Raw genomic sequence first — 14,183 nt, forward strand, 5'->3', positions numbered from 1 at the left:
CCTTGTCTAAGGCAGTCCAGTAAGATAGGCCCATTTTAGATCTGCTTATGGAAGTAAAGCCAATTAGCTTAACCATATTACCCTTCTGCCCTTCTCCGCCTCTTCTCCTCCTCCCCGGTTAACTCAACGACGCAGTTTATTGAAATTGCCCGCGGGCGGCGCACAGCAATCTGCCACGAGTAATTTAAGCTGTGAGAGGCCTCTACAGTACGCTCTACTTTGTTCTCTAGGATTTGAAATTGAGATAGAGAACTGTATCGTGCAGGCTCACTGTGTATAAAGATGAGCGTTTGGAATTACGTGGTGACGGCTCACAAACCGACGAACGTTACTCATTCATGCGTTGGCAATTTTACTGCCCCTCATGAGCTCAATCTCATTGTTGCGTGAGTACTCTCAGTCGCTCACACGCACCAAAGCGTGCAAACTCATGCACTGCTCCTTTATTCACTTGTTACTTTCCATCCGAATTTAATGAGGCGGTCTAATTGTTCTATCTGGTTTCTGGAAGTTAATTCTGTATATTATGTATTTGTATTGACTTTTAATACGATTGTATGATTGTTCTAAGATTGTAGTGGAACTGATTTGTTTGTTAGGGCAATTTATCATATCAGAACAGAATTAAGATTTTACAGATCTCTAGTTTTTTATTTATTACGTGATTCATTATATTCCGACCTGTGTACATGTCTGGAACGCATTCTACTTTTCATGATATCCCACTTGCAGGAAATGCTCTCGAATAGAGATCCATTTACTTACTCCTCAAGGTCTACAGGTACATAAATCCAGTTACCACGCTTTTTTGTAAAAAAAATTGAGAATGTAGTATGCTTCCCCTTTTGTTCTTTTCGTGAGATTGTAGACGTGGAGAGTTGAAGGTGACAAAGGGTGGTAAGCCATGAGGAATTTAATATATCTTAGATGGTGAGCAGCTGTTATCATGAGAGAAGAGGGGGTCTGCTAGAGCGAACAATTTATTCTAGTTTTTTCTCCTGATGTGACCCCAGTAAATTTATAGTGCAATATTCCCATTCCCATCCTTTTTTGGCTGATGGAATGACTTAAGCTCGAACTGTTAATGATTGAGGTCCTATGAAATCATAACCTCTTAATTATATCTTTACAGCCTATGTTGGACGTTCCAATATATGGAAGAATTGCGACCCTTGAGCTTTTCCGCCCACATGTGAGTATTCAAATTGAAACATAAAAGTCTGTTTGAGAAAGCCCTTTCTTGAGAATTGAGATCAGACTTTGATATAATTTTCTTACAAAATAGTATTAAAAAGGCTTATGTCTTACTTCGCAATAAACTGGCAGGGAGAGACTCAAGATCTCCTTTTCATCGCTACAGAAAGATATAAATTCTGCGTTTTACAATGGGAGTCTGAGGCTGCAGAGGTTATTACAAGGTGTGACAGCTAGAGTTTTTAAGCACTGGATGATTAATCTTTTTGAAATATTGTTTATTGCTTGCTTGTATTTATACGCACTGCTTGAATTTGACTATAGTCACATGGATGAACCACATCCTAGTTCTGCACTGGGGTTTCATGACTATTACGAGTTTCTTTTCCCCCTAACAAATGCATTAACCTGAAGTCATTTTATAGACAGTCCACATGTGGCCACAGGATAAAATTTTCTTTTAAGTTATGTCGGTGTCAATTGTCATTACTGTGACTTTTGGTGTAATCATAAATTCGTCATCCATTTCACTAAAAGGAATTTGCTGCTTTGTTGGTGGGGTATCCATTATTAACAGAGCAATGGGAGATGTTTCAGATCGAATAGGTCGTCCTACTGACAATGGGCAGGTAATTTAGTAATTCTCTGGAAATGTTCATGTTGAGATAGTGATCTTGATTTTTTTATTTCTCTTTTCTACATATTTGACTGTTTATGACTTGTGGATTTTCTTTCCTGGTAGATTGGCGTAATTGATCCAGATTGCAGATTGATTGGACTTCATCTATATGACGGCTTGTTCAAAGTAATCCTAGTGTTTGATACCTTTTCAGATTGATTCTAATCGAAGTTTCAACTTTTTTCTTCCACATGCTCTCATTAGATTACATGAGAATTATTTTTTTAGGTCATTCCATTTGATAACAAAGGCCAGCTCAAGGAAGCATTCAATATTAGGTAAATTTTCTGTTTCTTTTTTTTTTTCGCGATTGCAAACAGTAGCAAGTCACTTTCCTGAAAGTAAAGTTGGTGTCTGTTATTCCTAAAACAATATATGATGTGGCTATTGTGTATACCTGTATATTTGTCATTTCTTTGATCAGCTAACCTTGAATTCTTGCCTGTGTATTGTTGATGCCCAGTTGCTAATTGCAAAAATTGCAGCATTTTTTGAAAAAATAAAATAGAAGAAGATGGATGATACCCTCGTGATCTAGTTTGAGTCTTTTAGTCAATTTCATGATTCTAAATATTGAGGTTCTTATATCTACATCTGACTGTCTCTTTCTGCAAATTATGTTCGAGCCAGTTGAACTATATTCCTATTGGCTTTCCTTGTCATACATTCCAAAAAAGATGCCACTACTTGTCTATGATCACCAAAAGGCTCCGCAAAGCCTTAACTGTTTAACCAGAGAATGATTCATTGAGAAAAGTGGTTTTTTTGGTATAGAAAACTGAATTAGCAATCTCCACTTCCACATGTAGTTATAAAGATTTCCAAGTGAAGATATAATTTTTCTGCCCCATCGTAATCATTGAAGAACATTTTTGATCTAATTATTCCGAACTGCTATAGTTTCGTTTTTTCCCTCTAACAAGCTTGCGAACAATAACCTGGCCGTTTCTTCAGGCTTGAGGAACTTCAGGTTTTGGATATCAAATTTTTATATGGATGCGCCAAGCCAACTATTGTTGTACTTTACCAGGTTTTGATTTACTTTCATAAAAACAATGGTTATTACCTTGAATTTTCTATGTGATCTTTATCTTCTTGTCATAAGTTGATGATACTATTTGCTTAATTCATTTAAATTGCCCGGGGCCAACAATTTTTTGTTTTTGGAGAATTGTATCTTCAGGTCTCAGTCATTGCTTCGTATATGTGATTTTTCCTTTCATGTTTTACCAATGAGGTATCATTCATGGGTGGTAGATGTTATCTATTTTACAATATTTCATACTCTTGACCGATTGTGGTGTCTCTGGGTAGTGTCTTTGAGATTTTAAAATATTATGATGTACTCTTTTGGTTCCACCTATCATCTATGCTGCATGCTCCCTTTTCTGTCGTTTTTGTTTAAATTTGAATCATGTTTTAGAATTATTTCAGTGTTATTTGATTACCATGTATCGCTACCTTGATTTACAGGATAACAAGGATGCCCGTCATGTGAAAACATACGAGGTGACTTTGAAGGACAAAGATTTTGTCGAGGGGCCATGGTCTCAGAATAATCTTGATAACGGTGCAGATTTGTTAATACCAGTGCCACCTCCTCTCTGTGGTGTTCTAATTATCGGTGAAGAAACTATCGTTTATTGCAGTGCCTCAGCTTTCAAAGCAGTCCCCATTACTCCTGTAGGTTACATAGATATGTTGCTCTGCTCTATGTTAAACCATTTTAATCATTATCTTTGATTAATTTTTATGCTCTTTGAAGTCGATCACAAGATCTTATGGGAGAGTTGACACCGACGGTTCCCGCTACTTATTAGGGGATCACAATGGACTTCTGCACCTACTTGTCATAACCCATGAAAAGGAAAAGTGAGTTTGTTTTCTGTTTCATAATTTCAGTATATGATGTTCGTTTTTTGGCAAGTATATTGACATGTCTTAATGGTTTTTCCATTTCTAATCTTCCAGAGTAACAGGACTCAAAATCGAGCTCCTGGGTGAGACATCTGTTGCATCATCAATTTCCTATCTTGATAATGCAGTTGTTTTTGTTGGCTCAAGTTATGGAGATTCACAGGTATGCATACGATTTCCCTCTTCAATCTTTTATCTCCATGGTTTTATTTTCAAGTATTTTATGTATCATATTGTAGTTATGATGGTATATGACCTGTATAACTGCACCATGCCCCTTGGTTTTTGAACTCAGGAACACAGTATTTGCATCTGCACATGTTTCTTTCTAAAAAAACCTCTTATCTTCTTCTATTACATATTGGCGCATCTGACTGATGACTGTTGCAGTGATATTCGATTATCAAGTTCATTATGTTTCGCTTGATTTGGGAGGGTGTTGTCTTATGCTTTATTTATTAGCGAAGTGATTCCTTCTTTCCCCAATGTTGCTTTGGTAGATTCTTGGCTAGCATATCTGTCCCAATCTTTATTTTCTCTCATTTTGTGGGGTTTTTTCTAGTTTTTTTATACGTTACATGTTTTATGCTCTACCCCTTCTTTTTTGAATATTTTTACAAGTTGCTGCTTGATCTGAGAGTTTATTGCCCTTCTTCTGGTGATCTGCCTTGCAATTTCATAGAATGAAGGTGTTTCTTTTCATTGTCATTATTGATCATGCTGCATGGAGAAAGAAGATTTAATTTGATTGTTTGATGTATTTTGAACTATGGTCAATATTATCATGCTATAGTGTTGTGTTTTTGGTAGCATAAATATGAACTTTATTGTGTCATGGAGATTGTTTTGCGTTATTTTTTGTTTGATTAATAAAGCAAGAAAATATAATGTTTTGCTATGACATACTTGCTGAAAGAAACTCCAGTCTCATGGGAAGTTTGTTAGTGCATCTTTATAAAGTCATTTTATATTTCATGCAAGGCCAGGTATGAAGATAATCAAGATGGAAAAAATCGTGTTGCTTAACTTCTGGTTTCAATAAATGTTTTCCCCATTTTTATCACTTATCAATTCTCTTGACCTTTTAATGAGTTTGTTGTCTATGATAATTGGCCATGTCCATGAAAATTTCCTTGTTTCCATGTCTCGAATCATAATCCAGCTCATAAAGCTTAATCTTCACCCGGATGCGAAAGGTTCTTATGTTGAAGTTCTCGAAAGGTATGTCAATTTGGGGCCAATTGTCGACTTTTGTGTGGTTGACTTAGAGGGGCAAGGTCAAGGTCAGGTTGTAACTTGCTCGGGAGCTTACAAAGATGGTTCTCTCAGGATCGTACGTAATGGAATTGGAATAAATGAGCAGGTATTTGCTAGTACCTTTAATTTTGTTGGGAATTCATTTGACACTTTACTTTCTCATTGTATTCTTCGTGTGAATTAACAGAGAAGAATATATATATATATTTCACATATCTAGATGAATGAACATATACTTGTTTATATACAAGGATATCACCCTTAAAGATAAGGAAACTATCCTAATCAAAAATAAATTTTAACTACAATAAAATCCCTGCAAGTTAGGGATTACAATCAATCTAACCCATAAAATCTGCATTGATATTCTTTCCAACAAATCCATATATCGACACTCCCCTTCAAGCAGGTGAATGGATGTCGTACATTCCGAGCTTGCTAATCATTTGTTGGAATATGTTACTCGGTTGCCTTTTTATAAATATATCTGCCAATTGATCTTTAGATGAGATGAACAATGTGCAAATCAGTCCTTTATCTAACTTCTCTTTTATAAAGTGTCTGTCCACTTTAGTGTGTTTGGTTCGATCATGTTGAACGGGGTTATGTGCAATGCTAATCGCTGACTTGTTATCACAATATAATCTCATAGGACCTATCCACTTGATTTGTAAATCATCCAAGATTAATTTTAACCACAACAACTCACATATCCCAAGCACCATTGATCTAAATTCAGACTCCGCACTTGACCTTGCTACTACATCCTGTTTTTTACTCCTCCATATTACAATATTGCCACCCAGAAATGTGCAGTAGCCTGAGGTTGATTTTCGATCAACTAGAGAACCCGCATAGTCCGCATCTGTGTAGGCCTCCACTGTCATGTTTTCCCCTTTCTTGAACAAAAGTCCTTTCCCAGATGTTCCCTAAGTACCTTAAAACTCTAGTATCAGCTTTGAGATGCATTTCTTTTGGATTATGAATGAACTGACTATATATAATTACATCATAAGTAATGTCGGGTCTTGTGTGAGTTAAATAAATCAACCAACCTACAAGTCTTTGGTAGGAATTCTTATCCACTATTGCTTCTTTTGGTGCATAACATAACCCGTGGTTAGCCTCGATTGGCGTCTCAGCTGGTTTAAATCCCAACATCCTGGTTTATGTGGAGGTTTATGTCAATAAATCCACAACGTATTTCTGTTGTGATATAAAAATTCACTGCTTCGAATGAGCCAATTCAATTCCTAGAAAATACTTTAGTTTACCAAGATCCTTGATGTCGAATTCATTTTCTAAGCACTGTCTCAATCTTTTCATTTCTTCGACATCATTTAAAGTTAATATGATATCATCCACGTATAACAGTAACACAATCACTCCCCTTATCTTTGAATGCCGTTCAAACAATGTATGATCCCCTTGACCTTGCTTATAACCTGAAGCAATCATCACGTTCATAAACCTTCCAAACTATGCTCTTGGAGATTGTTTAAGTCCATAAAGGGCCTTGTTTAACTTGCAAGCCATCCCATCTTTAGATTTAAAACCTGGGAACCTCCATATAAATTTCCTCTTCAAGATCACCATGTAAGAAGGCATTTTTTACGTCATACTGCTTCAAGTTCCATCCAAAGTTGGCTGCTAATGACAACAAAACCCGAACTATATTCATTTTTGCCACCGGAGCAAAAGTTTCCACATAGTCAATGCCATAGGTCTGAGTATATCTTTTCCCAACCAAACGTGCCCTGTATTTAACAGTGAACATCCATTTACATTCAACCATTTTCTTCCCTTTAGGCATCTCAACCAAATCCCATGTTTTAGTTCGTTCCAACGCTTCCATTTCCACTTTCATGGCATTCTCTCGCTTCTCGTCTCCTAATGCTTTAGTTAAATTTCTAGGAATGGGAATGGAGTGAAGATTGGTAAGAAAGGCTCTATGGCTTTGCGCTAAATTCTGGTAGGACAGGAAATTATGCAATGAATGTTTGGTACAAGCTCCAATTTCCTTCCTAAGTGCTATTGGTAAATCAGATTCATTTGGCACTGATGAGGCATGGATTGGTTCCTCGTGGATTGGTGATGTTACAGTTTCTTCCTTCATAAGATTACTTGTTGGTTGATGTTGGACTGTCTTGTGGGGCATTTCAGGTGATTGAACCGCAGCTCGAATAGGAGAATGTCGAACATTCTTGGCTGAAGTGTCAAGTCTTGGCTTTGTGGAATAAACTTGTAGTGGTTGTGTAATGTCTTGAGTTCCTCGTTCCTTTATCGTTCTGTTAGGGTTTGGATTATCAGCAGATGTTGATGGCAGCATAGTGATGGGATTAGATAGACTCGACTTGGAAATTCAAAGAAAACATTTCATGTTCTCTATCTTCACCCAAATTCTCTTCCTGAAGATAGGTACTTGGAAAGTAGAATTTTGACTCATCAAATGTGACATTTGCTGAGGCAAAGTATTTTTTTTGTGGGACGATGAAAGCATTTGTACCCTTTCTGAGCGAAGGAATAGCCAATGAAGACGCACCTAAGAGCTTGGGGATCGAGTTTGCCCCTATTGTGCGGATGAATGTGACAAATGCAACACTGCTGAAGATTCAAGGAATCAAATTGTTTGAGGTAGTAAAGTTGGCAAAGAATTTAGTGAGGGTTTCTAAAGGACTTTTAAAACCAAAGACTTTTGTTGGATGGTGGTTTATGAGATAAGCTGATGTGAGGACTATTTCCCCCAAGCTTGGGGACATTTTTGTGAAACAAGGATGCCCTCGTGACATCAAGAACGTGGTCCCTGAATCCATTACCCATGTGTTGAGATTTGAAGCATTAGAATGACAAGAGGTAGAGGATACACCTGAATATGCTAGCGAACATGTAGCTGCGCCCGATGGTCCTTCAAGAGTTTCTAAAAAAATTCTAAACTTCTCAATGTCTTCCTTGTTGAATGTGGGATGTGGTGCATGTTCTTCGCTACCTGAATGACCATTTGCCGTATGGGTTTGCCCTTTGTCTTTCTCATCCTTGCTGAAAAAGTTCTTGTTCAGATTTGGAGGCTGCCCATTCAATTTCCAGCAGGTCTTTTTGGTATGGCCTGACCGCCTGCAGTAAGTGCACCAAAAAGAATCCTTTGATTGCTTGAATGGATGTTTCGACCACCCTGCAGGCCTATTGTCTCCTTCAAAGGGCTGTTGATTGACTGATTTTGTCACTAAGGCTGATCCATTTGAGGCATGATCTTCCTGCTGTTGATGGACTGATTTTGTCACTAAGGCTGACCCATTTGAGGGATGATTTTCTAGGCTTAAGCTTAACACTTTTCCTTCCTTCTTCAGTACAGATGATGGAGATGGCTTCGTGTAAGGATGGTAAATCTTCCTTCCCCAAGATTTGCATCCTTACGGCATCAAAATTCAATATTAAGCCCTGCAAAGAAATCGTAAATCCGATCCTTTTCAACGAAGCTCTTGAGAACGGTAGCATCTGAACTGAATTTCATCTCGATACATTGATAGTGGTCCAACTCTTGCCATAAGCCCGATAACAGATTAGATTATTCAGTTATGGTACGGGTCTTTTGAATAGTGGCTGAGATTTTGTTGCGGATTTCATAGATCTGGGCTGCATCATGAACCTTTGAATATGTTTGCTTGATGGCATCCCAGATTTCCTTGGCTGTACCAAGGAACATGCACATGTCACTTATTCCTGGAATCATCGAATTCCACAACCACGGCATCACTAGGGAATCTGTTTCATCTCATGCTGTGAACTTCGGGTTTTTTGAATCAGGCCATGGGCCAAGTACATGGCTCAACTTTCCACGTCCCTTCAATATTGTTCGAACGAGATGCGACTACTTCAAATAATTTTTTCCATTCAGCTGATATGTAGTGTGAATATTTTGCAAATCACCAATTGAAACGATGGCTGAATGCTCAGTGGCGTGGACATCGGTTTTGGAATTTTTTCCAGTGCCGTCTGTCATAATTCAGAAATCGGATCGGATGATCTCAAGATCGGTCTGCCGGCTCTGATACCTTGTGAATTAATAGAGAAAAATATATATATTTCACATATCTAGGTCAATAAACATACACTTATTCTTGATTAGGATAGTTTCCTTATCTTGAAGAGTGATACTCTTGTATTTACAACTACAATAAAATCCCTGCAAGTTATGGATTACAATCAATCTAATCCCATTAAATCTGTATTGATATTCTTTCCAACAAATCCATATCTTGACACTTCGTTTATTGCCATTCATAGGCATCTGTAGAGCTTCAAGGAATCAAAGGGATGTGGTCATTACGTTCAGCTACTGATGATCCATTTGATACTTTTTTGGTGGTTAGCTTCATCAGTGAGACACGTATATTGGCAATGAACATTGAGGATGAATTGGAGGAAACTGAGATAGAAGGCTTTTATTCCAATACCCAGACTTTATTTTGTCATGATGCTATATATGACCAAATTGTGCAGGCAAGATCATCACAGCATGCAAAACCATTTACTGGCCTTCCATCATGCATAAATTAATTTATGAACTGTGCAGGCTACTTCAATATCAGTCAGATTGGTCAGTTCTACCTCTAGAGAACTCAGACATGAATGGTTTGCTCCAGCAGGGCACTCAATCAATGTTGCCACGGCCAACACCACTCAGGTAAGCTCGATTTCTTCGGTTTTAGTATCAATTCACAGTGAATGTCTCTAAAAACTGATATAAAACATGTGTCAAAGTTATTTCTCACAAATTATGTGCAGTAATTATGGTTAGCTAGATTACTCACTAACAGGAGAAAGTAAAGTTTTTTAAACATGTACCTGGGTTTTCTCTATGATTCTGCTCTTAATTGATGCAGTCTTCTGAAGCACTTTTATTGTGATATTGGCTGGTTTGATTTGGCTGAGTTATTTTCAGCTTACTTGACATTTGCCTTTCACAGGTTTTATTGGCTCTTGGTGGTGGCCATTTGATCTACTTGGAAATTGGTGATGGAGTGTTGACAGAAGTAAAACATACTCAGTTAGAGTATGACATCTCGTGCCTCGATATAAATCCAATTGGTGATAATCCAAATTATAGTCACCTAGCAGTAGTGGGTATGTGGACTGATATAAGCGTGCGGATATTTTCACTTCCTGATATGAACCTGGTTACGAAAGAACCTTTGGGAGGGGAGATAATTCCTCGTTCTGTACTATTATGTACTTTTGAAGGGGTGAGTTTCGTTCTTAGTTTTGTTCACTTTGTTTTTATGTGGGCATATAGTATTTTTCGTGCATGAATTCTCTCAGAGTTAAATTTATGCATGCATGGAGTGAGTGTTCTTGAAATATCAAACTACTAGCAACTCAAGTTGGGCTAAAATCACACTGTTGGTTTTCAGATGTCTTACTTGTTGTGTGCTCTTGGGGATGGACATCTCTTGAATTTTGTGTTAAACACTAGCACCGGGGAGCTGATGGACAGGAAAAAAGTATCTTTGGGGACACAACCCATTACGCTTCGGACTTTCTCCTCAAAGAATGCTACACATGTTTTTGCTGCTTCTGATAGACCGACTGTCATTTACAGCAGTAACAAGAAATTGCTTTACAGTAATGTAAATCTAAAAGAAGTCAGTCTTATGTGCCCCTTCAACTCTGCTGCTTTCGCCGACAGGTAAATTTTACCTGGATTTTGTATTATGGTTTGAGAAGCCTTGATTTATTTTTTGAGATTAAAATCTAAAATCATCTAGCCTGCGTTTTCTCGGGGGCTACTGGGGTGATTGTTGGTTTTCATGTGTTTAAGACGACCTGCATATGTGTGTATATTTACTATTTAGAGACCAATTATCACATTTAATTCTTGGCAGAGCTACTTATATTATTGACGCGCAGAAAAATTTTACATGTGATTTTGTAGAGTCAGTATTGCTAGCCACAGCCTTTTCTTTGCCTTATGGAGTGATGGGGTGGGTATAGTGAGAAACTCGCAGAGCTACTTATATTATTGATGGGCAGAAAAATTTTACATGTGATTTTTTAGAGTCAGTATTGCTAGCCACAGCCTTTTCTTTGCCTTATGGAGTGATGGGGTGGGTATAGTGAGAAAAAGAGAGTCTAACATAGTCTAGATAGCTGAGCTGAAGGCCCATGCTGCCCCGTATTCGCTAAATAAATGAATTGTGGATTTGTCAAGTGAGTGGTATGTGCCTTCAAGTTTTTAACTGAGGATACTAGTAATTTTCTTGACAATTGATAACTAACCCACTCAAGAGATGATGAGTTTTCTCCCAAGAGGATTGATTAAGGATGGAGACTATAAGATTATTTTTTTTGTAAGTGTCCACACATGTAATTGACATCTATTAAGTGAAGTTAACAATGAGAGGAAATTTACTTGTGTTTACAGCCTTGCAATTGCTAAAGAAGGTGAACTCACAATTGGCACCATCGACGACATTCAAAAGCTTCACATACGCTCTATTCCACTTAGGGAGCATGCACGACGAATATGCCATCAGGAACAGACTCGTACCTTTGCAATATGCAGTTTAAAACATAACCAGTCAAGTGCAGAAGATTTTGAAATTCACTTCATCCGCTTGTTGGATGACCAGACTTTTGATTTCATTTCTACTTATCAACTCGATCAGTTTGAATGTGGTTGCTCCATTCTCAGCTGCTCGTTTTCTGATGACAGTAATGTATATTACTGTATCGGGACTGCATATGTCATGCCTGAAGAGAATGAACCTTCAAAAGTAAGATGCAAACATTTTCTGTATGTTTGTCTGCTGAGTATCAGTGTGTAGGTTCTGCCCATGTCCCTTTTATTTAATCATTTATCTAGGATTCTGGTGGGTTTTACTGGAAGGTGCGTGATGGTGAAATGCCTCTATCTTGTTCACTAGATTTCATTGACACTGTCTAATTATGTGTAGATCATGAACAGGTTTTTACTTCTCTATAGTAAACAAATAGCACCTCCCGTATATGTATATATATATTTGGAATGTACACTCATATTTGTAGACATAACCAAAGCAGTGTTTCTCCAACGTTTTTGAAAACTCAACTCACGGTGATCAACAAAATCGGTCTCAACTTTCCTTCTTTTGTCTCTATATGAAATGCTGCAGGGCCGGATACTTGTTTTTGCTGTAGAAGATGGAAAACTACAGCTAATTGCTGAAAAAGAAACTAAAGGGGCTGTTTACTCTCTTAATGCCTTCAATGGGAAGCTTCTAGCTGCCATTAATCAGAAGATTCAGTTGTACAAGTGGATGCTTCGTGATGATGGTTCTCGTGAGTTGCAATCTGAATGTGGACATCATGGACACATACTTGCTCTCTATGTACAAACCAGAGGAGATTTTATTGTTGTAGGTGACCTGATGAAATCAATCTCTCTACTGATTTACAAGGTAAATATTTGCAATCTCAAGGAATGCTTATCATCTTTCAGGATTTATATTTTCCATTTTGCTGCATCTAGATTCTATTCAACGTCTTGTTTTTATGGTATCTTTGTTCAAGTCTGCTACATGATCTGCATTATGAGCTCCTCCTACTCAGCTCAGTACCTCTATAAACAAATTTTGAATAAAATTTGTCAATTGGATTCCAATTTGACTAAAATTCTTCAGTCTCTGTTTTCAGCACGAGGAGGGTGCCATTGAGGAGCGAGCCCGTGACTACAATGCAAACTGGATGTCAGCAGTGGAGATACTAGATGATGAAATATACCTAGGTGCTGAAAATAATTTTAACCTCTTCACTGTCCGCAAAAACAGTGAAGGAGCCACTGATGAGGAGCGGGGACGCCTCGAGGTTGTTGGTGAATACCACCTAGGTGAATTTGTCAATCGGTTTCGTCATGGTTCTCTCGTCATGCGACTGCCAGATTCCGACATTGGCCAGATTCCGACTGTCATTTTTGGATCTGTCAACGGAGTCATCGGGGTCATCGCTTCCCTCCCTCATGATCAATTTGTCTTCCTGGAGAAGTTGCAGACGCAGCTCAGGAAAGTGATCAAGGGTGTGGGAGGATTAAGTCATGAGCAATGGAGGTCATTCTACAACGAGAAGAAGACTGTCGATTCTAAAAATTTTTTGGACGGAGATCTAATCGAGTCATTCCTTGATCTTGGCCGGAATCGGATGGAAGAGATTTCAAAAGCAATGAGTATTCCGGTGGAGGAACTAATGAAGAGAGTTGAAGAATTGACTAGGTTACACTAACTCCATTCTTCACTTTTATCCAGATCAAACTATGTGGCGTCTTCTGTATGGTTAATGTGTGGGGCATAAACACTTCTCCTTCCGGCTTCTTAGAGTCCCGAAACCTGCAGGACTTGGCGTGTTTTTCCCAGCCTCATTGTATAATTACTCCAGTGGCAAAATCGCGTTATTTATTTTACTGTAAGTAACCACTGTCTGTTTTTTGCAACAGCTTTAAAATTTTACATCAAATATTATTTGGAATGTGTTGGACAATATAAACCTTTACAACTGTCATTTGTTTAAAACCAAGCGATATGAATCTTGAATCGATCGCCGGTAAATTTTGAATAATTTAAAGAGAATAAAACTACTGGAAATATAAATTCACAAATGAAAGTAACACGAATTAATTATTGTTTTTTTTTTACAAACGAGAATAGAAAATAAAAGTGTATGGTAAGGTGAGTTTAGTTGACAAAGGTGCTGATGATGAGCGATATTGAGTCAGAGAATAGTCTATTTGAAAAAAAGAAAGAAAAAGATAGCATCTTGAAATCAATAGAAAATATTAATTGGTCGGGTGATTATGATAAGAGGAGGTATATGATTTTATGGATTTTTATTAGTCAATCTAATCAATATTTTTTTTAAGTTAAAAATATTATTTTTTTTTTCGGAAATCGAATTAGATCTTTATCTGTCTCTCTCGTTAAATTAGTCCGTGAGATGATCTTATAAGAGTTTTTGAGATATAACATTTTTTTTTTGATAGATTCGAGTTTGAATTCAATAATCTCGATTTTCCAATTTTTATTAAAGTAATAGTGGAAATATATGATAAATTAATGATACTTTTATTCAATTGACAGAAAAGTCTTTTGATTACATTACAAAAGATACTCTT

At 37.4% G+C, this 14,183-nt stretch overlaps 1 protein-coding gene across 4 annotated transcripts; it reads left to right on the top strand.

Annotated features, from left to right (window-relative positions):
• The first annotated feature begins 43 nt into the window (after positions 1–43).
• On the top strand, positions 44–13,567 carry LOC140987671 (DNA damage-binding protein 1). 4 transcript variants are annotated; one of them, XM_073456283.1, is made up of 20 exons: positions 44–191; positions 266–386; positions 733–781; positions 1,133–1,192; positions 1,327–1,418; positions 1,772–1,823; positions 1,937–1,999; positions 2,102–2,151; positions 2,828–2,903; positions 3,347–3,556; positions 3,639–3,745; positions 3,845–3,953; positions 4,953–5,153; positions 9,329–9,544; positions 9,618–9,728; positions 10,012–10,287; positions 10,456–10,730; positions 11,466–11,817; positions 12,196–12,480; positions 12,716–13,567. In XM_073456283.1, exons 2-20 carry the CDS (start codon positions 283–285, stop codon positions 13,295–13,297), a joined length of 3,270 nt encoding a protein of 1,089 aa, XP_073312384.1. In that variant the 5' UTR covers positions 44–191; positions 266–282; the 3' UTR covers positions 13,298–13,567. The 4 variants fall into 4 exon arrangements, with proteins under 4 accessions (XP_073312384.1, XP_073312387.1, XP_073312385.1 ...); XM_073456286.1 differs by having other exon boundaries at positions 72–386; positions 12,703–12,780; XM_073456284.1 differs by having other exon boundaries at positions 74–386; positions 1,732–1,823.
• Positions 13,568–14,183: the final 616 nt, after the last annotated feature.

Source organism: Primulina huaijiensis, chromosome 11 (genome assembly GCF_012295235.1).
Source record: "Primulina huaijiensis isolate GDHJ02 chromosome 11, ASM1229523v2, whole genome shotgun sequence".
Taxonomy (NCBI): Eukaryota; Viridiplantae; Streptophyta; class Magnoliopsida; order Lamiales; family Gesneriaceae; genus Primulina; species Primulina huaijiensis.

Excerpts from the sequence above, each read along its gene's own strand:
- LOC140987671 (XM_073456283.1), top strand. The coding sequence starts at position 283 with ATGAGCGTTTGGAATTACGTGGTGACGGCTCACAAACCGACGAACGTT. Across the intron at positions 2,000-2,101 it reads TATATGACGGCTTGTTCAAA|GTCATTCCATTTGATAACAA; the intron begins GTAATCCTAGTG and ends TTATTTTTTTAG. Across the intron at positions 10,288-10,455 it reads TATTATGTACTTTTGAAGGG|ATGTCTTACTTGTTGTGTGC; the intron begins GTGAGTTTCGTT and ends GTTGGTTTTCAG.